Source organism: Cyclospora cayetanensis, unplaced genomic scaffold (assembly GCF_002999335.1).
Source record: "Cyclospora cayetanensis isolate NF1_C8 unplaced genomic scaffold, CcayRef3 CcayRef3_contig_166, whole genome shotgun sequence".
NCBI lineage: Eukaryota > Apicomplexa > Conoidasida > Eucoccidiorida > Eimeriidae > Cyclospora > Cyclospora cayetanensis.
In genome coordinates, this window is record NW_020312110.1 from 5725 (window position 1) to 29794 (window position 24070).

At 55.0% G+C, this 24070-nt stretch overlaps 3 protein-coding genes across 3 annotated transcripts; 2 read left to right on the forward strand and 1 right to left on the reverse strand.

The window, feature by feature from the left end:
* Nucleotides 1-964: 964 nt before the first annotated feature.
* On the reverse strand, nt 965-4698 carry LOC34622522. Its single transcript, XM_026337122.1, has 8 exons — nt 4508-4698; nt 4216-4273; nt 3594-3935; nt 2726-2944; nt 2015-2184; nt 1627-1782; nt 1173-1425; nt 965-1021 (listed from the first exon to the last, which is right to left on the reverse strand). Exons 1-8 carry the CDS (start codon nt 4696-4698, stop codon nt 965-967), a joined length of 1446 nt encoding a protein of 481 aa, XP_026192907.1.
* A 553-nt stretch (nt 4699-5251) lies between these two features.
* On the forward strand, nt 5252-8988 carry LOC34622523. The gene is made up of 8 exons (XM_026337123.1): nt 5252-5395; nt 5449-5470; nt 6582-6673; nt 6825-6921; nt 7030-7123; nt 7185-7590; nt 8314-8458; nt 8915-8988. The coding sequence occupies exons 1-8, from the start codon at nt 5252-5254 to the stop codon at nt 8986-8988; spliced, it is 1074 nt and encodes a 357-aa protein (XP_026192908.1).
* Nucleotides 8989-10775: 1787 nt separating this feature from the next.
* LOC34619688 lies at nt 10776-21979 on the forward strand. Its single transcript, XM_026337124.1, has 10 exons — nt 10776-10824; nt 14506-14543; nt 16113-18053; nt 18093-18299; nt 18846-19097; nt 19515-19625; nt 20178-20651; nt 20958-21052; nt 21333-21433; nt 21648-21979. The coding sequence occupies exons 3-10, from the start codon at nt 16113-16115 to the stop codon at nt 21977-21979; spliced, it is 3513 nt and encodes a 1170-aa protein (XP_026192909.1). The 5' UTR covers nt 10776-10824; nt 14506-14543.
* Nucleotides 21980-24070: the final 2091 nt, after the last annotated feature.

Sequence of the window (24070 nt, forward strand, 5' to 3'; positions counted from 1 at the left end):
GCGTTCCCAAGTTGGTTCAAGAGTGAGGATCTTCTTCGCACTCTTGTCTCTATTAGCATGCTCCCTAATACCGCCCGCCTGTGGGTAGATCGGTCTAAGCGTGGGAGATCTTCCTCGCACTCTCGTCTGTCTGCATATGCTCCCTAATGCTGCCCGTGAGTAACCCCCGAAGGGGCTGTATTGGCGAACGACACGCAGTTCGCTCACTGGAGGGAGGCTGCTGCGTGCTGCCATACAGACAAATCTGAGGGTGGCTGCGAGAGTCCTCGCATATGACGCCTGCAAGGCGTCTGTCAGTTACACTGTGCCCTGCCTGTAACAGCCTGATACGACGGCGGCAAGTGCGCTGAGGCACGAACAGCAGAAGAACCCGTTTGTGAATATACTGGGGAGCTTTTTTAGCGCCTGATAGCGTGAGTGTGTGGCGTGTACATACTACTGTGGAGTACCTACAGCCCGGTCAGGTGAGCCTGTGTGATGAAGCGGTTGATGGAATGCGGCTGAGGTGCCTGCGACGCGAAGAGGGCGACCAGCGCGCATGCAAAGCGCCTAAAGGGGCTTCTGGAAAGGTGTGGAACTAACGGCGCAGTGAGTGACAGCCAGCCAGACACCTGATGGAGACACTACGCACGACAAAACAGCAGTGGCGCCTTGTGCCCCCGTCAAGCCTAGCCTTAAGCCCACACCCCAGAGAAGTGTGCCTGGAGCGGTAGCGTATTCACTGCTTAGGGGAAAAGCGGGTGTAGGCTTAGCCTCGCTCTGGCGAGACAGCAGCTCCCGAACGCAACTCGTTTCCACGACCACCAACGAGCGCCGAAGCAGCGGCTGCAGGGCAGCGCATGCCTCAATCGATTTCTAACTGCAGAGACGATTGAGGAACAAAGAAGAAGGAGAGGCCTCCCCCACCCACTTCGACAGAGACGCTCGCACGGGGAGCCTCAACAGCGCCTGCAGACTGCAGCAGCTACATATCCGCCTCATCCTGAGTATCTGTTAATTCAAGCATCTCTTCCTCTTCCTCCTGCAGCACACAGAATCTGCGGCTTGCACCGCGCAGAACGGTGGGAGAAAGCGACCACTGCTGCCGCAAACAACGGCAGGCAGTCGCAGCCGCCAGAGTGTGGGTGCTATGTGGGGGGAGGGAGACGGAGGAAAGCGCGCCTCGAACTCACCTGCCTCTCTTGCTGCAGCTGCAGCTGCTCGTGGAGTCTCACTTCTTGCTGCTCCTCCTTCAAAGCCGAAAAATCTTTCGGACTGAGGCGCTGCGCATCCGGAGGAGAGGGGCCTCCAGGTTGCCACATGCGCTGCCACAGGCGTTGCAGCAAACTAGGAGTCACAAACGCATGCGACACTGCTTGCTCGAACGCCTCCGCATTGGCAGCCGCCAACTGGCAGTGAGCCCCTTTGTTCAGCAAAAAGGTAGCCCTGCAGCAGCCCGTGAAGTCGCACAGAAATTTCGGCTCGGCAGCGATGGAGAGGCATGCAACGGCTGCGGAGGCAGCGCCGCCAAGCAGCAGCGAAGTCAGCTGAATGCACGACAGCAAGAAGAAGGGAGGAAGGAGGGCTGCCTGCAAGGAAGAATGGCTGCACATGTAGCCGTGCAACGACAGCGAGGAGGCAGCTGACTTTGGACGCTTGCATTCTTCGAGCAGCAGCAGCTCCTGCTGCAGCAAAGGCCAGGCTTGAAGCCTGTCCTCTTTGCTGACGAGAATTGTAGTCATGCTGCTCGCGAGTGATCCTAAGGAAAGACAGGCGCGGAGTCTGCGAAGCTCTGCCGATTTTCTGCAAGACGCAAAACACGCAGCACAGCCCGTGCGAGAGACCTCGCTTGGCAACAAGCGTAAGAAGAAGAGGTGACGAAGCACCGTTTATTTTCTTACGCATCTGCGGCAGCTGCCACACGCCTGTGCGCGGCGTAGCTGCCGCCTCTGCACTCGCAAACGCTCCCCCCCTCAGCCTTCTGCCGACTAAACAGACGTGGAGACATCAGCATGCATGCATGCATGCCTTTTACCGGCTGCCAAGCCCCCAAGCGAGGTGTTGAAACAGCAGCAGCACCGAACGCGCGAGACGTCGGATGGACGGCTGCTGCTGCAGCAGCGAGCGTGCGCTGCATATGGGGGAATCCAGCAACACATGCTGCAAAGTCACTCCTTGCTGCCTCATCCAGTCCCCCTCTGCCGCCTGCATACAAAGCAGCGATCTCGCAAAACACGAAGGCACAGATTCATGACCAATTCGGCTGCTTGCGCGCCTCTTCAGCGGCCGTATAGATATATATATATCTATACATATATATGCATATATATATATATATGTATATATAGGCACTCGCGTATATACTTATACACTCGCGTATATGTATATGTATGTATAGACACTCACGTATATATATATATATATATATATATATATATATATATATATATATAGACACTCACGACCTTATAGCCCATGCGATGGTCAACTCAGCGCAGCTGAATGAACCCGCATTGCTGGAATTCAGCGCGAGCAGCTACGCAGGATTTTTCCCTGGTGTCTGCACACGGGGGCATTAAAATGTTGCTCTCCGCCCTGCATGCTTGCAGCGCGCATCGAGCGCTGCTCAATATGTCGTCCAATCCACAGCCTTACTCACCGTGAGCAGCAGCACTCCCATGGCAGAACCTCCCTGCGCATAGATGCCGATGTTGTCTACTTGAAGATGCGATCTCAAAAACGCCACAGCCGCTCGCAGATCCTCTCTCGCATCCACAGCCAATTGCGACACTGCCCCCTCAAAAGGCCAGCTGCTGCAGCTGCTGCTGCTGCTGCTGCTGCCTCCTCGAGCACCTTCCCGTGTTGCACTCGCAGCCGCTGCAGCAACTGCTCTGCGCACAGTAGGGGAATCTCCGCTGCCCCTTAAATCCAGCAACAAAATGTGGTGGTCTCGATGGAGCTTGAGCTGCGGCGGCATCAGCATTCGCGTTCCCAACGACAACAATCGCAACAACAGCGCCTCCAGAGCAGCTGCTCAGCAGAAACGCCTCCTTCCCTTTACTCCGACCACGCGCAACAGCAGCAAGAGCAGTATCAGCTACTACAGCAGCACGAAAGCAACAGCAGTATCAGCTGCTACAGCAGCACGAACAGCAACAGCAGTATCAGCTACTACAGCAGCACGAAAGCAACAGCAGTATCAGCTGCTACAGCAGCACGAAAGCAACAGCAGTATCAGCTACTACAGCAGCACGAAAGCAACAGCAGTATCAGCTGCTACAGCAGCACGAACAGCAACAGCAGTATCAGCTGCTACAGCAGCACGAACAGCAACAGCAGTATCAGCTGCCACAGCAGCACGAACAGCAACAGCAGTATCAGCTGCTACAGCAGCACGAAAGCAACAGCAGTATCAGCTGCTACAGCAGCACGAACAGCAACAGCAGTATCAGCTACTACAGCAGCACGAAAGCAACAGCAGTATCAGCTGCTACAGCAGCACGAACAGCAACAGCAGTATCAGCTGCCACAGCAGCACGAACAGCAACAGCAGTATCAGCTGCCACAGCAGCACGAACGGCAACTACAAAGCGACAATGATCGATCTGGCTTACGTTTTTGGCAGCCTCCACAAAGGGTAGGCAGGCCTGGCGGTTCGATAGCCATCCGTGCATGCAAATAATTGCCTTTTTGCTGCTGCTCTGCTCAGCAGGAATCAACCATCCCCTTAGTTGTAGTTGCTGCTGCTGCTGTTGCTGCATCTGGAGGAGTTGCTGCTGCTGAAAGACTTGCTGCTGCTGTTGCTCTTGCTGCTGCTGCTGTTCAGACCCCACAGCCGCCTTCTCCTGCAACGCTGCAAGGATATCAGTTGGTGCCGCCTCTTGCTGAGGCATCTCGCGCTGGCAGCTTCTCTCCATGGATCCCCAGACAGCAGCCTCCTCCGTGGGAATTTTCACCTGAAGCAAACACAGCAGCAGTTCTCTGCCTGCCACACAGCCGCCTTAAACGCTCTAGCAGCAGAGACTGCGGCAGCAGTCTGCACGCTAGCAGCCATAGATACATCAGGCTTCTCTTACAGGACGAATTTCCTCCCTCTCTAAGCGTGGGCGTAGCAGCCAACCAGTAACATCTTTTTCGACCCCCTCCCTCCCCTCCCTTTTTCCCTTATCCTTCCCATATATATATACAAATACATATAAATATAAATATATATATATATATCAGGGGAGAACATACTTCACTGAACTCCAACCCGTAGATCGCGGGTGTCGCCCCCGCGGGCAGATGCAATTGCCTGCAAACAACAATAACCGCAACAACCCCACCAGCGCCGCATGCAGTGTCCAGTGCACAAAGTTTGGCATCGAGCACCCATCGCCAAACTCTGAAATTTCAGCGAAAGGTTGCACTGCCACACATAGATACACATACACATACACAAGCATTGCGCATAGCGTGTGTTTGACGAGCTACCGGCTGAGCGAACAGGTGCATGCAGCGAAGGAGGCAGCCGCAGTCGTTGTCTCACTGCAGAAGAAAGGGATCATCTAATCGGACGCGCGCTAGCGGCTCCGCAATACCCCAGGAGCTGCAGAGGGGCAGCAAAACAGCGGCAGAGAGCAGGTGCATGCGGAGCAGGCTGCCAATACACTGCAGCGCCAGTCTTCCTACAGACCGACCAATGACGCGTAGTTCGGGTTCATGCTGCCGCAGCTGCATGCAAATCTGCAATCGCCACGGCAGCGCAAGGCAGAGAATGCGCAGAATACGCTCAGAACGTGGTAGCTAAGCACGGTTGCCCTCTAGAAAGGCTGCATAACTATATATATATATATACGTATATACATATGTAGATGTATGTCTATACTTATAATATATGTCATATATATGTATATATACATACGTATACGTATCCCTCTCTCAGCAGCAGGGAAACGCGGCTGTCGTGAAAAAAAAACAAAATCACGCGCAGCCTACCTGATCGTGCAGCAGTCTCAGTGCGCCCTTGGCTTTACGCAGCAGAGCGCAGTAATTCTCGTGGCTTGAAGGAGTCTCTAGAGAAGGTGGGGAGGGGGATGCCTCGTCCTCCGCAGCTTCTCTAGCAGCCTTGCTGAAGCTCCATCGCGATGACAGGCTGCCTAGCCGAGCTGCAGGTAGGGGGCGAACAAGAGGCTTTCTTCTGGAGGTGTCTCTCGCAGGGGGTGTTGCTGCACGTGTCTGTGGGAAGACGGACGCTCCGTGTGGGTGAGGGAGGAGGACGGTTGCAAGCTGCATGCGCTGCGAATCCGAGGCAGGTGAAACGCCTGCTGCATTTGCAGGCGAAAGATCTCGATGCCTTCGAAGGAGCGCTGGCGCGTGCAGAGTTGCTGCCTGTCCTCCCCTGGCTGCCACTGACACACCAACAAGATGTCTTGCTGCCAGCTGCTCTGCTGCTGCTTGCAGCGCCAGAGGCCGCTGCGTAGACGCCAGCAGCAGCAGCAGCAGCAGCAGCAGTGGCTGCTGCTGCTGGAGCCGCATCAGAGCAGCGCCAAGAGGCTGGGATCGAAGTGTCTTCTGCCGTTACTAAAGTCTGTGCAGATATCGCGTTCTTGGGGATGCTGCTGGATGTGCTTCGTCCGCTGCTGCTGCTGCTGCTGCTGCTCCGCCTGCTGTTGTCAGAGTCGATGCGGGACGGTGGGTGTTTCGGGTGTACAGACACCCCCGGCGCGAGATCGGACGGCCGTAGACAGACAAACGGCAGCCGCTCGGCGGTTGCTTCTGCGGCAAAAACGAGTTAAAACCTTTAAATACACATGAAAAATACATTCAAGACAAGGGGAAGACGCAACACAGCTGCCACTCCCTGCTCCTGCTGGTGCTCGCTGGCAAGGGCCTGACCAGGGAGGCGGCAGCGGTGGCTGCGCACAAGTCTCTTCCAGCAGCGCAGATTTTGCATGCATGCAGCCGCTGCAGCCGCTGGGCTGCATGCATGCAAAATCTACCCGCCTCAACGTTCCGTCGAGCCTTAATTTGGACAGCCTTCATGCTTTTGCTACGCGCTGTTTCCAAAAGGCGGTACAGGGCAGCACTGCGTGCCTGTACAGCCGGTGCCTCTGAAGCCGCCGCTGCCTCCGGCGCAGCCGCTCCAGCCTTCTCCTCCCGTAGAAGCGCTGCTGCTCGCAGAGTCGGCTGCACTTGACGGTGTTTTTCTTTCGTTCTGGACCCCCTCAAAGGCGTATCCAGCGCTCTTTGCAGATTTCCCGCTCACCTTTTCCCTTCTGGCTCGCTCCGGCGTCTGAAACGGGGGAAAAGGGGCCTCGTGCAGGGGTAGCATCCGCACAGAGCATTTGAAGGCAGGAGTCAACTTGAGGCGTCTCTTTTGACGCCTCCTCCCCCTCCCCCGCCGACAGGCAGCTACACAGACGCATACACGTACTCCTATACTTCCAACAAACCGATACCAAGAAACCCACCCATACACCTATCTATACATACACACTCACAGACACAGAAATACATCGGGGGGGGACACATTTTGCCAAGAATGATGATGCTCCGCGCAGTCCGTGTTTCCCAGAAGCGACTGTTGCTTACACAGCGTCACATGCTGCAGCAACACGTGGGATATGCGTCTTCGTACGATGTTTTCAAGAAGATTCAAGATCCTCCTTCTGAGGAGGAGTCGAAGAGTCTGGCTAGGAAGCCCTCTGATAAGGTGTGGTTGCCATCTCCCTACGCGGCTGTACTGCTGGAGTGCCTTTACTGCAGCCTTTTTTTCACAGCGGGTGCCTTGCATGCAGGCTTGAAAAGAGTCTCTCCTACTGTTACAGATACCGCCTCGCGCTTTCCCGCTGCGGATGTCGCAGGTGTTGCGGTTGGTAGACGAAGTGATGAGTCTAACCCTCGTGGAGGCAGCAGACTTGTGCGATCTCTGCCAGGAGAAGCTGGCTCAGAGAGGAGGTGGTACAACACCCCCACACCCCTTTTCTGTGCTCAAGAGGCTGCAGAGGCAGTCGGTATTCTACGAGGCATGAAGTCATATTCGTCCCTCTGCTAATGCATTGCGCGCAGCTCCTACTTTCAATGCGGCGATGACTGCTGGTCGAGCGCCTTTCCCTCATCCTTCGAGTCTTTTCGCCGGAACGATGATGCAGCAACCTATGGGGTAGCTTCCTAGCGCTTCTCGCCTCTCGCTGCGCCTACCTCCCCTTCTCCCTTCATCGCAGCACTGTCTTCGCACGCCGTTCTCTAGCAGTCCTCCCCGACTTGCTGAGCCTTCGCTGCTGTGCTTTGCGCGTGGGCTTTCTAAAAGCTTTCCAGAGAGCAAGAGGCGCCTTACCGCGAGCGGCAAGAATCCTACAGAGCGAAGGGCACGTCATTAGTGCGCAGACCGTCTCTCTCTCCGTTCGACGCGTGGACTGCTGCTACTGCTGTCTCTGCGACTGCACTTTCCTGTTGGCGTACAGATTCGCTCCTCCTGGATTTGGTAATGGAGCTGGCTTCTCCCCCCCTCCCGCAGCTGCGGAGGCATTGCCATTATCAGCAGAAGGTGCAGCGGCAGAAAACGCTTCCAAGCCTTCGCCTGCGAAAGGTGTGTGCACGTGCGCAGTGGAAACATTTGCATGTACTCACGCATCAACATATACACACACATCAACATACACACATACATCACCACATTCACATACATACTACTCATAGAAGATGTTTGCATCCGCATACATACTTGTATACACAGCGGCACCTCCCTCCTTCCAGCGCATAAATATGCCCACCCTCCCCCCTCCGTCCGTACACGCGGCTAGAGGCAGCTGCGTGTACAGCAAATGCTTCCATCCTCCTCCCGTGTGTCTATCCGCCTCCTTCCCCCCCTGTGTGTTGTGTATACGCAACTGCTTTGCGCGTCCTTAATGACTGATCTATGTCTTGGAAGATACATACATATATGTAGCGATACAGAGGGAGAAAGAGAGAGAGAGACAGAAAGGGATATACGTACATAAATTGCGTGTCTGCGTGTTTATGTGAGGGGCGAGTGCGGTACCCTCTGTGTTCTTCAAGCTTTTTCCGTATTGGTGGCTTTCAGCAAAGCCTCCTCATGTTGCTTGAACGTAGCGCAGCATCATTCAACGGCGTTTTCTAATTTCCTTGTGCTTCTCTATCTACACGCGGTTTGCTGCTTCCAGCCTCCCGCTGCAAGTTTTACCGCTCGCTTCACGCGCATGATGCAGCAGTACCTCCGCAGCGCCTTATGGGTCCAGGCTCTTCAAACTGCAGCAACCCCGGCAAACGTGCTCCTGCGCATGCAGTAATCTATGTCGGGGATGCATGCGTCTGTGTGTCTTCTCAGAAGAGAAGAAAGCCACTTGCTGCGTACGGCTCTTAGGCTTTGATTGCAGCAAAAAGGTGGTTGTAGTAAAGGAGGTTCGGGCGATCACCGCCCTGGGCCTAAGAGAGGCTAAGGAACTCGTAGAACAAGCGCCGAAAATCATCAAAAAGGGTATTTACATATATATATATGTCTATATCTACGTATCTGGTCTTCTTTTTCTTCCCCGATTTTGAGCGTATTGACGTGGACATACACATATGTTGTTATATATACATAAATATGTATATACAATAACATGTGTGTATATACACGTTAATGTGCTTAAAATCGGGGAAGGAAAAGTCTTCGCGGATACCTGTATATGGGCTCATCTCCCTGCTGCACAGTGCCTGGCGCGTTTTGGCCTTTCTTGTTGTTGAAGTGTCTCTACACGGTGCTGAGATGCTGCTCTTTAGTGCGTGTGCTGTTTGCTGTTGCCTTCGCGTTTGTTGCTGTTGCCGTCGCGGTTTGCACGTGTTGAGCGTTCTTGTGCGTATCTTCGCGGCTCCGGAAGCAGGCGTTTTGCTGATGCCGCCCCTTCTCTGAAGGTTGCAGTCGCTGCTCGCGTTTTTCCTGCTGCTGCAGCGGTGCCATCCGAGGAGGCTGCAGCGATGAAGGCGAAGCTGGAAGCAGCAGGGGCCCAAGTGGCACTGGAATAGAGGACGGGCAGGGGCGGACAAGTGAAATTCTCAGTCGCGGCGGGGAAAGCCGATTTCCCTTGCTGCGAATATGTGTGTTTCTTTTCCGCGCACATGATGAGTGCGAGTGTGGGCTCTTCATCCAACCACTTCGGCTGCGCCTGTTGGTCTGCCGTCCTCCCGCCTTTCCCCGTCATTCCGTTCCTATCATGCTTTAAGGCTAGTAATGGTATCCGCATCGACTGCACGTTGTCGCCTCAGTAGAACACAGCGCAGCCTCCCTTCCCCATCCTGCGCAACTCCCTCCCCTTCTGCTTGCAGTTGATACGGTACGCTCTTTGGGGGGAATGCATTCAGAATGCTGCCCCTACATGCGAGTCGAGATTAGCGTTCGCCCCTCACGGCAGGCAGCAGCCGCAAGTATTCGAGCGGCAGAAACATTGCACGATGGTGATGGAATGTGCGTCTGAACGCGGCTGTGAGAAACCTTCACTATAAATTGCAGCGCAGTTTGGCACATAGATTTTCTTTTGGCTCACACTGTTGTTTCTTATACAAAGAGCCGATGCGGAGGCTGACCCGCGCTCTTAGAACTCCGTCTTCAGGCATGTAGGTCTCCGCAACATTGCAAATGCCTCTTTAGCCAGTTTTCTAAGCACGGCTTGCGGTATTAGCTCTTGAATCGCACACACACACAGACACACACACACGCACACACACACACAGACACACACAGACACAGACACACACAGACACACACACACACACATACATACATACATACACACTATATCCCACAGATTTGGCGGCATATTAATACATGTTAGCTCTTACTGCTCTGCAGAAGCTGGACTAGCCGGCTGGCGCAGGCGCACTTGTAGACACATAGCTTCCCCTGGGCCTTGTGTACTCCCCTAGACAGGTTAAAGGAGCGTCGAGCAAGGCACTCCTTCACGTCTGTCGTTGTCGGTACAGCTGCCCCTCTGCGAGCTCCTGCCTTGTGGAGGGCGGTTCGCCGCTGTTCTAGCACGTGCTGCAGATACCCTAGCAGCAAGCCTTCCCCCGCACTATCTGGCCAGGGGCAGCAGTTGAGGAGCCACCAAAATCGAAGGCAGGCAGCAGTTGAGGAGCCACCAAAATCGAAGGCAGGCAGCAGTTGAGGAGCCACCAAAATCGAAGGCAGTACGTGACGGGGAGCTTGGAAGGAGCGCAGTGCGCTGGTAGCAGCAACGGCTGCGGTCGTTGAGGCTGCAGCAGAAAACTGTATTCTAAAGACCGCTCCCCGTACAGCGGCTGACCAACAGCCTAGCCTCAACGGCTCAGTCCCCTATAGCCACAGTTTGGATATTACGCTTCTATTCGCAGCAGTTGCAGAGACTACTGTGGTCGCTGCTGGTACTGCAGGGATGGCCAACACCCCCAGGCCTCTTACTGACACACCACTCTCCATTCCAGTGCAGGGGGAGCATACACCCCGTCCTACCACCCCCCGCGTACCCCCCCCGCAGCAGCAACTGGCTCTGCTAGAGCGGCTGCAAAGGCGCAACAAGGATGAGGGGCAGTGCGCAGCACGCGATGGCGTGCGTGCCTGAAAGCTACGAACGAGGGGGCTCTAATCGCCAGGCCAAACAATAGCACTCCCCGCAAACCTCACACCCGCCATACCAGCGCCGCGAAAACTGTCTTTTGTTCGCTTGGCTGCCGAATCGGCTACTGGTGCACCACATGCAACGAACTGAAGGGATTCGCAGTCTCCAGAGATACGCTTCGGAAGTCTAGCCTGGCTGCTGCACGCCAGCAGACCGCAAGGCTCTTCTCCTCCGGCTCGCTTGGTCACTGCATCCGCTTCCGCTGCTGGTGCGGCTGCCTACTTGCGACACAGCCCAAGGAGGCCCCTCTTAACGCTTGGCTCGGCAAAGCGTAATTGCGAAACCGGCACTCCCCGCTGCGTCATGGATGGGCATGTTTCGCTCATTCGGAAAGCAGTGCGCCAACGTCTGCCCTCCCCTCTTTCGGTGGCACCGCAACTCTTAGCAAAGCCCAGGAAAGGACGAAATGCCAGTAAAATGCAGTGTGTCGCTCTAAGACCAAACTCCTCGAGAAACTACATGGTCTAAGCTGTATTAGAAAAAGAAACAGTTGAATAGGCTCACTCTGCAGTCCCTGTTTCGAAGCGTACGAGCGTCGTCCTACGAGGAAATAACCCTAGCAGTGAACCTACTACGGCAATATCTAGCCCACTGCCAAACGCCTAGAGGGACGGCGGAGTATGCTAAACTAGAAAAAAGTGCAATTCGAGTCGCAGCAGGTGCGACGGCCTTACAGATCTACTCAGCAACATACTCTAAAATTTGATAATTCTAGTGAACGCCCACAGAATGCTCGAGCGGCATCACGCAAACGCAAACAAGGATCGCCAAAAAAAGTTTTTTCTAGAAAAGCCTCTCTATCCTCATTTTGTGTTGCCTCCCCACTACCCAGCCAGCATCTCAAGAAAAACGCTGCACGCATGCATGCAAGGCGTAGTTAGGCACAAGAGGCCTCTGTCAAATCTTCTCGAGAACTAACGGGCTCCTCCCGTAATGCACAGTGCGCCGCCAAGCGTCCCGCTGCCTCTGTGTTGGCTTTGCTGCTGCTGCGGGAAGCTGCCAAGACGTTTCGCAACACTGCTAGCGGCGCTGCTGTGATTGAGAGAACGCTGCTTTCCCTGTCCGTCAGCATCCGCATTGCTTGCGAGACCACGTAACAGACCCTGCAGCAGCAGCAGCAGCAGCAGCAGCAGCAGCAGCTGACGTCAGAACCGCTGCCATCGATCGAGCACGTTTCGAAGCATGCAAGCAAATAGCACCAACACCAGCAATCTGTTGTTGCGGACAGAAAGGAGCCCGCCGCACTGGCGAGTCCGCAAAGGCAGGTGACTAGTGCGCGCATAAGTAGCCTTCAAAAACGGAAGTCTACGAGGCGATTTTCACAAAAACGAGGCGCCAGCAGCCGCTGCACACAGACTGACCATGATCCGTAAAGATCCTCTCCTCCCTAGCGTCCTTCACAGGCACAGCGGCCTCGCCAATCGAAAGGGCGGAGACAGACACCGCAGAAGCAGCTGCAGCAAGAAACAAGAGAGAGCGCAACAGCAAAGCCACTGCCACCCCTCACAGGCACTGAGAAGCTTCACCATAAAAGAGCAGTAGCAGCAGCAGCAGGAGTACTAGCAGCAGTAGTAGCAGTAGTAGTAGTAGCAGTAGCAGTAGTAGCAGTAGCAGTAGTAGCAGCAGTAGTAGTAGCAGCAGTAGCAGTAGTAGCAGCAGTAGTAGTAGTAGCAAGAAACAAGAGAGACCGCCACAGCAAAGCCACTGCCACCCCTCACAGGCACTGAGAAGCTTCACCATAAAAGAGCAGTAGTAGTAGTAGTAGTAGTAGTAGTAGTAGTAGTAGTAGTAGTAGCAGCAGCAGTAGTAGTAGTAGTAGCAGCAGAAGCAGTAGTAGCAGCAGTAGTAGTAGCAGCAGTAGCAGTAGCAGCTGCAGCAAGAAACAAGAGAGACCGCCACAGCAAAGCCACTGCCACCCCTCACAGGCACTGAGAAGCTTCACCATAAAAGAGCAGCAGCAGCAGCAGTAGTAGCAGACGCGCAAGCCTCTCCCCGTGTCTTAGGAGGAGGGGGCAGACTTGAGTGTGCCAAGCTACAGCAGAGCGAAAAAATAGCAGCACCAACAACAACACACTACCTGGAGAGGCTTTAAGTTCTGCTTGCCAGACGGCGATTTGTTGTGCCTCGCTGTCGTTGAAAATGTCTCTGCAGACACAAGCACGGTGCCGAATCGCAGCCTTCTACCTCAGCCCCCTCCATACACACAGCATGCCCTCTCTGCCGCTGCTGAGAAGTCGCATGCAGACAGCGCTCAAGCGGCAGCAGCAGTAGCCGTTGCAGGAACCCCTCAGAAAAAGCAGAGCCAACAAATGCGCAGTTACACTTGCCGGTGTCTGTACGCCAACTGGAAAAGCTGCTCGACTGACGCGCGTGCCCATGGTATCTACAGGCAAAACAAGGAGGCAAAAAGACTCGAAAAAACTCAAAGACACGCGCACAACAACTCTGCAACGGCAGGAGGTTTTCTCAGGCCAGAGACTCCGCAACAACAACCGACCCAGCGCTTAAAAGATATCCCCCTATCCACCTCCGTATCCACGCCAATCTAAATATAAAGCCTCTAAGCTGCTGTGCTGTAGACTCTAGAGGCAGCGCACCGTGCGAAACGAAAAAACTGTGGAGAGCGCATCAAGAAAGAAGCACTTGCTAAGCACCAAGAGCGACTGCCTCCTGTATGACGCATGCACCCACAGACACATACACGTGCACATACACACACACACACACACACACACACACACACACACACACACACACACAGACACACACACACACACAGACACACACACACACATACATACACAGACACACATCCGATGCCGTTTGCATCCGAATCTACTTCCTTCACGCACAATTAGAGTCACAAGCAACCTGCAGCTGCAGCAGAATCTTTCTCTCTCCCTCCCTCAAGTCCGCTGCAACGTTCAATCAAAGCGACTCAAAGGATTGCGAATTCTGCGGGGTTAAGGAAAGGAAACGCTGCTGTACCCCGTAGGCATAGGCCATGCCTCTTCTGCTCCTTCTGCTTCTACAGACGCTTCACAGGCACCATCGGCTACTGCTCCTTCTGCTTCTCCAGACACTTCAGAGGAAGCAGCACCATCGGCTACTGCTCCTTCTGCTTCTCCAGACACTTCAGAGGAAGCAGCACCATCGGCTACTGCTCCTTCTGCTTCTCCAGACACTTCAGAGAAAGCAGCACCATCGGCTACTGCTCCTTCTGCTTTTACAGACGCTTCAGAGGAAGCAGCACCATCGGCTACTGCTCCTTCTGCTTGGTTAGCGCCTTGAGCTGTGCTCGAATCTGACAGAGCACAATTGGCTGATGAGGCTGCTTGGTCTGCAGGAGCGCTTGAGGATTCTGTCCTCTCGATTTTGAGCGGAAAGAGCCTCGCATCGCTGCTGCGAAGGCTACGTTCTGCACAAGGGGGTGTTGCTTCTGCACAGTGCTGCTGCTGCTGCTGTAGCGGCTGCTCCCCCTGCGGCTGCTCTGGCAGCCTGGGGTGTTTTGGAAATCTGTCGTCTTCTGCGTCCATGTCTTCCTCTTCCTCTTCGTCGAAGTCATCGTCTTCTTCATCCTCCTCTTCGTCTTGCTGCTGCTGCTGCTGCTGCAGCTGCAGCAGCAGGTTCCGCAGCTCCGCAACGGCAGCGTTAAACTCGAAGGCGTCATCGGTCTGCAATTGTGGATGTATTACGCAGCGGATTCGAATGAGCTGCAGCAACTTCACTGTTTCAGCACTCAGTTGGACTGCACTGGAGCTGTGCTTGCTGCTGCCGGCTCCTAAGAAGGAATCCTCCCCAGAAGCATGCGTTGCAGCGGCAGCAGCAGCAGCAACAGCCGCTGATTGCTGCTGAGAGGCTGCTAGTTCAGCTCGCATCAGAGCAGAAGCAGCTGCTCCAGCAACATCCGCCGCAGCGGCTGCATTCGCACGAGACTGCAGCATTCCTCTTGCGCTGTTGCTGCAGTTGCTGCAGTTTCTGCAGTTGCTGCAGTTGCTGCTCGTGAGAGAAGGAAAGGCGGATGCGGCGAGCTGCTCCTGAATGCGATGCTGCTGGTGCTGCTTTCTAGCCTCTGCGAGGCGTCTGAAGGCTTCTGCCTTCTCGCCTTCTCGCTGCTCGTGCTGCTGCAGCAAGGGCATAACTCGCGTCTTGAAGAGCATCGACACAGCCTGCCTTCCCTGCGGATCTGTGTAAGCGAAGTCTGAAGAAGCAGCGGCTAGCAACGCAGACACGAACGGACGCCAGTTGCTGCAGCAGAAGTAAGCCTCCCACATCTGATGTAACAGCCGCACAGCTTTGCCGAATTTGCTCTTATTTCGAAAGTGCTTTTCCATGAGATCCTTTAGAGCAGTCTCAAGAGACAGGGGACCGCTCTTTGCTGCTGCTGCTGCTGCCTTCTGCTGCTGCAGCTGCTGCTGCTGCTTCTGCTTTTCCCTCTCCGACGGAAGGCGAATCAGCAGACGCTGCCGAGCTGCGCGTTCCTCAGGCAGCAGAATTTCACGCCGTTGCTGCTGCAGCATCTGTCGTCTCCGCTTTCGCAGTTGGAGGCGCTGACGGGCGTACACCCCATCCAGCAGCCTCTCTGCACGGGAGCGGCCTAGCAGCTGCGCTGAGTTGCTGTCTTGCAAAACGCGCGTAGACATCTTCAGAATCTAAAGCCGTAAGGGATCTTTTTCTGCCCATGCGCGTGATATACGACGAGGAGGGAGAAGGAGAAAAAAATCGCTTCTCAAAAAACGCAGAGGACTGACCCATGAAGCGGCTGCGTGTCTGATGGCGCTGACTGTAGGCTAGGGGAAGCAGCGACTGCAGCCAATCTTGCATAGAATGCAGAGGCGTAGCAGGAAAGGAGGGAGCGCTCGTATGCGCGTGCAGAAGAGACATGCAGGGGGGGGTGGGGGGGGGATACACAGCCGATGAAATGGTACCCGCTATGAAAGAAACGCTTCCCAGCACTTCTCTGCGGAGGGAGAAAGGCTTCGTTTGCCATTCAGACTTGGCAGCTGAGTCCTCTTTTACTGCGCATCTACAGCACACGCGCATGCTCCTCGTGAGAAGGTGTTGGTGCCAGTTATCACCGATCAGCGGCAGTGCATGCTTTTGCGCGCTGATGGCGACGGCAGCGAAGACTTGGAGGCTCCGATCTTCCAATATAAGCGCTTCTGCTCATTCTGCCCTGAGAATTCTCTTTTTTGGGAATATTTCTTGAAACTCAGCGACATCTGCGGCGGAAGGCGCGAGTGCGAGGCTCCTGAAAAAGCCCCACACGGAAGGCGTAGCAGCAGCGGCGGCTGCATGAGCAGGAGCAGTCGCCGCGTATAGGAGGGATTTTTAAGCGGATTTTTTTGCTGATAAATCGCAGATGCAGAGAGGCGACGGGAGCTGCTAGGTCCTAGCTGGCCACGCCGTCGCTACGTTGCCTCAGCTGTGTCGAGGCGGCGCGAGGTAGAGAGGCAGGCCCTCCCCGCGGAGTGTATGTACATATAACATTGGAAGATGGCGAAAAAGGTGAAAAGCCGGTCGAAGGGCTTTCGGGGGAAGCGGAAGAAGGGCGGAGGCATGTCTCTGCTGAGTCGGTACGAGGCTGCAGTGGAGTTGCAGCAGCAGCAGCAGGCACAGCAGAAGCAGCTCAAGAAGGAGCGCAAGAAGCAGGAGAAGGAGCAGCAGAAGCTGGAGCGGAAGCGACTGAAGAGGCAGCTGAAGGATCTTGAGCTGCAGCAGGAGCTGCTGCGGCGCCAACAGAAGAAACAGCAGCGGGAGGTTATTGCTCTGACCAAGCAGCAGCCGCAAGCGCGACTGCAAAGGCTGCTGCAGGTGATGTCTGCTGCCCCTTCAGGAGGAGGCTCTGCAGCAGCCTTCGCTGCTGCTGCCAAAGCGGCAGCTGCAGGAATTTGCGCTTCGGAATTTACGGCGCCAAGAGAGGAGCTGCTTAGCGACGCAAGCGAGTACGAGACACGTCAGAGTCTTGCCTCCGAAGAACAAGAAGAAGAACAAGAAGAACCCGATGGCGAAGATGAAGAGGACGCCAGTGATGCAGATGCGTCTAGATCGGAGGGAGGAAGAAGAACGATGGCGGCTGGAGAAGAGGCTCCAGCGTGTGTTTATGTTGATCCGCCTCAAGAAGAAGAGCCGGCAGGAGGCTGCGACACTTTCTCGGATGTGTCTGCAGAAGATCTTGGAGCAAAAGAAGACGATGCTGCAGCTGCTGCCGAACAAGCACCCAGAAGACGCAAGACGCAATCCTGGTTCGACATGGAGTCTTTTGGCCTTGCAGTGGCTGCAACTCGCCTCGCAGCTACAACGGGAGCAGCAGCAGCTGCTGCTTCTGCCGCTGCAGCCTCGTTGCTTCCGCCTTTCGACTTTGCCTGCACGTTCGATGAGGCTGTAGACGACGAAGTCGCCACAGCAGCCCGTAGGCTGTTTATCCAGCAGAAGCGCAGCGCTGCTGCGCGAAACAAAGGCAAAGGATCTGCGCCGAGCGATGGCAACAGCAGCAGCCTAAAAGACAGCACGAACGGCGCTGGATTGAGCCATTTAGATGCATGCATTGAAAGCCTCGCGGGAACGGCCTTTTGCCCCGTGTCTCTACGGCAGCAGCAACAGCAGAATCAAGTACAGCAGCAGCTTGAGGAAGTCACGTTGCAGCCTCCAGGCTGCGCATCATACTTCGTTCGCCTTTCCCGCATTACCCCCCGACCAGCTCTTGCGATGCCTGCTGCCTCTGCTGCCTCTGCTGCTTCTGCTGGTTCTGCTGCTGCCATACCTGGCGCACGCAGCACCAACAGCAGCACCAACAGCAGCACCACCAACAGCAGCACCACCAACAGCAGCAGCAACAGCAGCAATCACACCGCAAGCGGCAGCAAGACGTTCCTGGAAGGCGTTCTCGAACGGCAGTTCCCCACCGACCCTCTTGCGGTGTATGGACACCTTGGCTCCTTCCCAGTCGATGCCTATGGGGCTCCTGCATGCGTGGCAAGGGGCCTTCGGCGTTGTTTGGAGGCTGTGAGATCTCCTTTGTCAGAAGCAGACTTCCCGAGTTTGAGGATGGAGTGTGCAGATGGTCGCTGGAGCCTGCCACAGAGCTTGGCTTCGCTGTACCACTTGCTGCACAGCTACGCGGATGTGTGCTTCCCGCACGAGAACTGCTTCGCCACGCCGCAAGTGCGCTGTCTGCTCGCGGCGCATGCGATGCAGCACCTCCTGAAGGCCAGAGGCAGAGCGGCTGCTGCAGCGAGGCTTGCTGCAGTGCTCGGCGCCTTGCCGGATGCCTCGTCGAGGCAAGCGAGCCTCACCAGGGCAGCCTGCAAGGCCTCTTTCGACGATCTCCTGCTGCAGCACGACAAGCAGCAGCTGCAGCAGCAGCTGCAGACGCGCGAGTCACCCGTCCTAGCAGAAGGCGCCACAGCCGATGCAGCAGACACCTCGGAGGGAGACGCAAGCCTCGCTGCGGCTGCAGGCACTGCAGACGAACCCAGCAGCGCTGCCACAACAGAAGCAGCAGCAGCAGCAGGGGAGGAGCAGCAGCAGCCTCTGAGCGAGGCTGTCTGTGAGCAGTGGCTAGCAGAAATACAACAGGATAGCGGCTACACTCGGCCTCGTGTGCTCCTGCTTGCCCCCTTCCGATCCGCCGCAAAACAAGTCGTGGATGCTCTGTTACAAATGCTGCCAGAAAACTTCCAGGTTAGCAGAGCAGCAGCAAAAAATCAATTCTCGATGTTCATGAAAAAACGAGAAAAAGGGGGGTTGTTGCTGCTGCTTGCTTGCTCTCAAGAAGAGAGATGCGGCCCGCTGGGAAAATCTCTCAGTGCTGCATCCATGCGGCATCATCGCTGCTGCAGCGATGATGCTGCGCAACACTCTTTGCGTCTTTGATGGACCGTTTCTTCTTGGCAGTGATGCGCTTACGCTCTTGGCAGTGATGCGCTTACGCTCTTGGCAGTGATGCACTTACGCTCTTGGCAAGGATATGCTTACTCTCTTGGCGAGGATATACTTACTCTCTTGGCAGTGATGCACCTACTCTCTTGGCAGCGATGCACTTTCTCTCTTGGCAGTGATGCACTTCCTCTCTTGGCAGTGATGCACTTACGCTCTTGGCAAGGATATGCTTACTCTCTTGGCAATGATGCACTTTCTCTCTTGGCAGTGATGCACTTACGCTCTTGGCAAGGATGCACTTCCTCTCTTGGCAGCGATGCAGTACGGCTGGTGAGCGTGCGACTGCAGGTGCTCAATCGAAAGAGGTATACTGACGAATTCGGCGCAGCCGCTGGCGAGACAATACAGCAGCAACAACACACCTTCGCTAAAGCCCGTCGACCTCGCGATTTCATCGAAACTTTCAAAGGGGATAGCAGCGACAGTTTCCGTCTGGGTTTGCGGCTCTCAAACAAGGCGCTTGCCTTGTATTCTCCGTTGATTGAAAGTGACCTCATCGTGGCATCGCCTCTTGGCTTGCGTACTCTGACTGGCGCGAAGGTGGGGAGCCGTGTGTGGAGAGTGGTCATCTTCATTGCTGTGGAATTCCATGCTGCCCCCTCTTGAGGTGTTCGTGCTGTTGCGCTGTTGTGGGATTTATTTGGTGTGGACCCTGACCTTTGCGTGCTGTGTGACGCGCTGCTTCTGAGTTGACTCTTGCTTGCTTTTGTGTGTATGGCAGCGGGGGGAGAAAGGGGGAAATAAAAAAGCCTCTCGCTTGCGTTCCCGTGGCTGGAGTTCGGCTTTTGTGTAGAAATATTTGATGTTCGTCCTAGCCATGGAGTTGCCTATACATGGCCTTTGCGGAGTGTATGTATGTTTAGTGTGTGTGTATATATGTATACATAATTACAGGGGTGTGTGTTTGCGTATATATATATATATATGTGAGTGTGCGTGCGTATCTGTGCGCTTTAGGGAGAAAGCAACCGGAATTTCGACTTTTTGTCGTCTCTTGAGGTAGTGATGATTGACAGAGCCGATATCATCGCTCTGCAGAATTGGCAACTCCTTAAAGAACTTCTCGAGGTCAGCAAGTGATCCTGGTGCTTCCGAAATTCCTTAAGAAGCTGCGCACGCTGTTTTCCCTCTGTTGTGTATGTGCTTAGTGTGTGTGTATGTATACGTGCTTAGTGTGTGTGTGTATGTGTATGTATGTATATGTGCTTAATATGTGTGTGTATGTATATGTGCTCAATATGTGTGTGTATGTATATGTGCTCAATATGTGTGTATATGTATATGTGCTCAATATGTGTATGTATGTATATGTGCTCAATATGTGTGTGTATGTATATGTGCTCAATATGTGTGTGTATGTATATGTGCTCAATATGTGTGTGTATGTATATGTGCTCAATATGTGTGTATATGTATATGTGCTCAATATGTGTGTGTATGTATATGTGCTCAATATGTGTGTGTATGTATATGTGCTCAATATGTGTGTGTATGTATATGTGCTTAATATGTGTGTGTACGTATGTATGTATGTGTGTATGTGCTTAATATGTGTGTGTGCATGTATGTGTGTGCATGTGCCTCGTTTGTTGGTTTTGATGCTGTATGTTGATTGTTTAGGTCGCGAATTTGCCGCCTCAGGACTATACGTCCTTCGACATTCGGCGATTGCGGCCCTCAATGGCTGCCGCGTTGGGCTGTACAGACCGTCAGTTGGTGATATGCAGCAGCGGCAGAAGCCCGCGTTTGGGGGCTTTGCTGCATGCCTTCTCGTCGAATCGGCGAGGACGCATTGAGCTCTTTGATCCGCGACTTGCTGCTGCGTGCATGCCTTTGGATATCCCTTCCGCGGACTGTGTGGCTGCTGCAGCAGCAGCGGCAGCAGCAGCGCAGGAGGGCAAGCAGGGAGCAGCGTGGAAGGCAGCCGTCGCTGCTCTTGATGCTGCAGCAGCTGCTGCGTTGGAAGTTGCGAAAGCAGAAGCAGCCAAGGGGAAGCCGCGCGGCCTGGTGCCAGCAACGTTGCGTTGTAGCAGGGCAGGCGTCCAGCAGCTCTTCTGCCGCGTTGCATGCAGGGAATTCAAGCACGTGCAGCGTGTGAGACTCTTTGCGCATTTTCCCTTCTGACTTCTGCTCCTTCTAAGGACGTGTCTCTTAGCCGCTGCGTTCAGAGGCTTCTGCTTGGCTGAGCGCTTCCGTGCAAAAAAACTCTGTTTATGCCGGAAAAGTCTCTGACGATGGCAGGGGGAAGCGGGGGGAAGCGGGAAGGGAGGGTCGATCATGTGCGGTAGGAGCCCCCTTCCCCCAGCCTTCTGAGTCGAGGAAACAGGTTTGTCGAGTTGTTCACCGGAAGCTGCACGTCACAGGAGCTGCGGTTTGGACGTGGGGGTGTTTTGCATTCAGGCACTGATAGAGTACTTCTCAACTCAGGTTCTACCTGCCCTTGGAGGGGCCTCACGCCTTCTTATTGTGGTCCCTACCTTCTTGGAGCTCTGCAGGTAAGGATCTCGCGTTTGCGATTCGCGGAATGTTTGTTGAGCTGTTCTTTCCCCACTTGCATTGACGATTTGGGAACGCTCGCTGGCTCCTTTTCCCCCATTCTCCGTGATCTTTTGCAGTAGTGTTTATCAGCGGCGGGTGTGGCTGCCTATGCCGAGACGTTCCAGGGGAAGTTCCCATCGCCGCAGTAGGCATTAGCAGCTCGCGCAAGCTGCTAATGCCTACTCTCGGTGATGACGCAGCCTCAGTTCTACTGTCCATCCTCAAATGTGTGCGCAGACTGCGGGTGGCTCTGAAGGAGCAACGCGTCAGTTACAGCGTCTGCCACGAATATACGGCGAATGCCAAGCTTTCACGCGCACGCCAGCAGTTCCTCAAAGGTGCAGCAATCCGCTGGCGATGCTGCTGCTGCTTATGCTGCTGCTGTGCCGATGCTTGGAAGGCGAGCAGAATGAGGGACCAGACGGTGGACGAGGCACAATACCTCGCGTTGTCTAAGGGTAGCATGGAGATGCAAGACACAGCAAGGAGTGTACGCCGTTCAGATGCGCTGTGATGGTGATGGTGCTTCTGCTGCCGCTGCTTGTGCTGCAGGAGACGTGCCCCTGCTGCTGACAACAAGCCGCTTCTGCTTTTATCGGCGCTATCGCCTCTCCGGATGCCAGCGCATCATCTTTGTGGGGCCTCCATGCAGCCCTGAGGTGTACCTGCACCTGCTGACTGAGTCGTTACCGGCTGCCACTGAGGCTGCAGGAGCAGCGGCAGGTGCGACCAGCCTAGACTGCTCGGCGGAGAGACGCGTGGATGGCTCGGCATTGTGTTACTTCACCGGCTTTCAGCTGCAAGCGCTCGAAAGCCTCATGCCTATGCGTCAAGCTCTACAACTGCTGCAGGCCCCCCAAGGCCGAGTCGTATCTCTTTGCTAAGAAGCAAGCCAATGCAGCTCTTCGCGCACACATAGTCTGATTCTAGGCGTGTCGTCAGTCACCAGCTGAGCTGAGTGGTGCCACGTTCTGAGACACTTTTTTATGCGCTTGGTGGCTGTCGTGTCGCGAGCGGCAGCAGAGCATTCTCGCTGCCGTCAGGTGTTCAGAAGGACTTTTGATTGTTATTTGGAGTAGCTGTATTATCTGAGGTCGCCTCCCTCGGCAAGAGCGGAGGGTTTGCCTCTTCTGCTACAGTTCGTGCAGTCTTTTGCAGTGCAGCCGCAACGGGGAGGGGCGCCTCTTTACGAGGTGCCGCCTGCCGGGTTTGTTCGCTAGTGCGCTTTCTTCTAGGGGTAGTAGTCCTGATACGCTCGCTGTCCACACAGTGTAGCATCTTTTTCGCGCATGAGGCGGAGCTGCTGTTTGAGAGTTTTGCTGAGCTGCTGCAACTGCTTGTAGGAGGAAACTGCGTGTCGCCTCCAGGCTGCAGCCCGCCCCTGCCACCAGGCAGCATCTGCGTCCGCAAAGGCTTTCGTGCTGTTACTGCTGCTGCGATCGCCGCTGCTGCTACTCGCTGCTGTTGAAACTGATGGCTCGCTGTGACACTCCAGCAGCAGCTCCTGCTGCTGCTGCTCCTGGCCTGGTTGTAGGTGCTTCCACTCCTGCTGGAAGATCGTCTCCTCGGGATGCGCCTGCACCTCTGCTTTAGAAGATGCAGCTTGACATGATGGCGCCAGCATCTCCCACAGCAGGTCATCAACAGCGAAGCTGTGCTGCCTGAGTTGCGGCATCTGCATCGGCTGCTGCCCTTGCTTATAAGGCTGCGTCAACTCTTGTTGCTGCACCTGTTGGCTGGCACTTCGTGTTGGGTTCGGTGCCACGGAGTAAGCACACGCCGCATCAATTCTTGCTGCAGCAGATCCTCTAGCCGCCACTGACCTGCCGGCAGCAGCAGCACCTGCTGCTGCCTCGATGGAGGCACATGTCCTAAGGAGGCCCCTTCTGCTGCAGGGGAGCAACGAAGAAGTCGAAGCACTGCCGCTTTCGATGTTGCACGTCTGGCCGCGGTTGCGGTTGCCGCTGTACTCAGCGCACTCAGGCTCGTTTTCTGAAGTCATGTTGCTGCAGCTGCCGCAAGCTGCCCAGCAGTAGCAACATGCACAAGAACAAGTTCGTGGTTGTGCACTGGTAGGCTTCTCGAGACCGCAACTGCGTGGCTGTACCCCAACAACAGGGCTGCCACACCTGGAAACCTCTGGCGTACAGCAGCTGCAACAGGTGCTGCAAAGGCATAGGGTGCTGCGCCTCACTTCGCAGCAGCAGCAGCTTACACGGCTGCAGTTGCACTGCAAGGGTGCACTGGCGCTGCAACGGCATATTTGGAGGTTGCTGCGTGGGCGTGCTGCTGCTGGAGGTTCTTGGCGGTCATCTTTGTCTCTGGAGGGTCTTTTGGGGTGCTTGTTTAGCCGTGCAGCCTTTGCAGCTGCAGCAGCTCTGGTTGCTGCAGCTGCTGCCTGACGTGCCGTTGCTACTGCCGCCGATCTTGCTTCTGCTGCCGCCGCTGCACTAGCGTTACCACTGCTGACTAGGTGGGTTTTAAACTTTGTTTGTTCGACTCTCACTTTGGGCTGCCCTCTGCTCACGAGCGCCCTTTTGGCTGTTGTCTGCGGCCTCCTCCCGCAGCATCTACTGCTTTCCCTGCTGCACGCTGCTCCGCAGTGGTCCTTGCACTGTCTACGTTCCATGGTGTCAGTATCATAGAGGGGCATTTGGTGGTGTATCTGCACCTCCCTCTGTGGCAAGGCCCAAACTCATTAAGTGTAAAATACTACTGGCGCTTCTAGTGTCACAGCTAGCTTTTCACCGCCCATACACCTGAAGCAAATGCTACTGAACTCGCTTCTGCATTACCCCCGTCTTGTTAAAACAGTAGCCCCATACGCCGCTTCGACAGTGGCCTGTGCTACACAGCAGCACTGATGTCGTCTATTCAAGACCGCTATGTTAGTCAACTGCCAATGAGGATTTCAGGATGTCTCTTGTGCTTTCGGTGATTCTGGTTCTGCGGATGCGGCAACGGAAACTGATGGA

Excerpts from the sequence above, each read along its gene's own strand:
- LOC34622522 (XM_026337122.1), bottom strand. The coding sequence starts at position 4,698 with ATGCAGCTGCGGCAGCATGAACCCGAACTACGCGTCATTGGTCGGTCT. Across the intron at positions 2,945-3,593 it reads TTGTGGAGGCTGCCAAAAAC|CTCAAGCTCCATCGAGACCA; the intron begins GTAAGCCAGATC and ends ATGCCGCCGCAG. Across the intron at positions 2,185-2,725 it reads GAGAGGATCTGCGAGCGGCT|GCGGCAGAGGGGGACTGGAT; the intron begins GTGGCGTTTTTG and ends CTTTGTATGCAG.
- LOC34622523 (XM_026337123.1), top strand. The coding sequence starts at position 5,252 with ATGCGCTGCGAATCCGAGGCAGGTGAAACGCCTGCTGCATTTGCAGGC. Across the intron at positions 6,674-6,824 it reads CTAGGAAGCCCTCTGATAAG|GTGTTGCGGTTGGTAGACGA; the intron begins GTGTGGTTGCCA and ends CGGATGTCGCAG. Across the intron at positions 7,591-8,313 it reads AAACATTTGCATGTACTCAC|AAGAAAGCCACTTGCTGCGT; the intron begins GCATCAACATAT and ends TTCTCAGAAGAG.
- LOC34619688 (XM_026337124.1), top strand. The coding sequence starts at position 16,113 with ATGGCGAAAAAGGTGAAAAGCCGGTCGAAGGGCTTTCGGGGGAAGCGG. Across the intron at positions 21,053-21,332 it reads ACCTTCTTGGAGCTCTGCAG|ACTGCGGGTGGCTCTGAAGG; the intron begins GTAAGGATCTCG and ends ATGTGTGCGCAG. Across the intron at positions 21,434-21,647 it reads ACGCCAGCAGTTCCTCAAAG|GAGACGTGCCCCTGCTGCTG; the intron begins GTGCAGCAATCC and ends CTTGTGCTGCAG.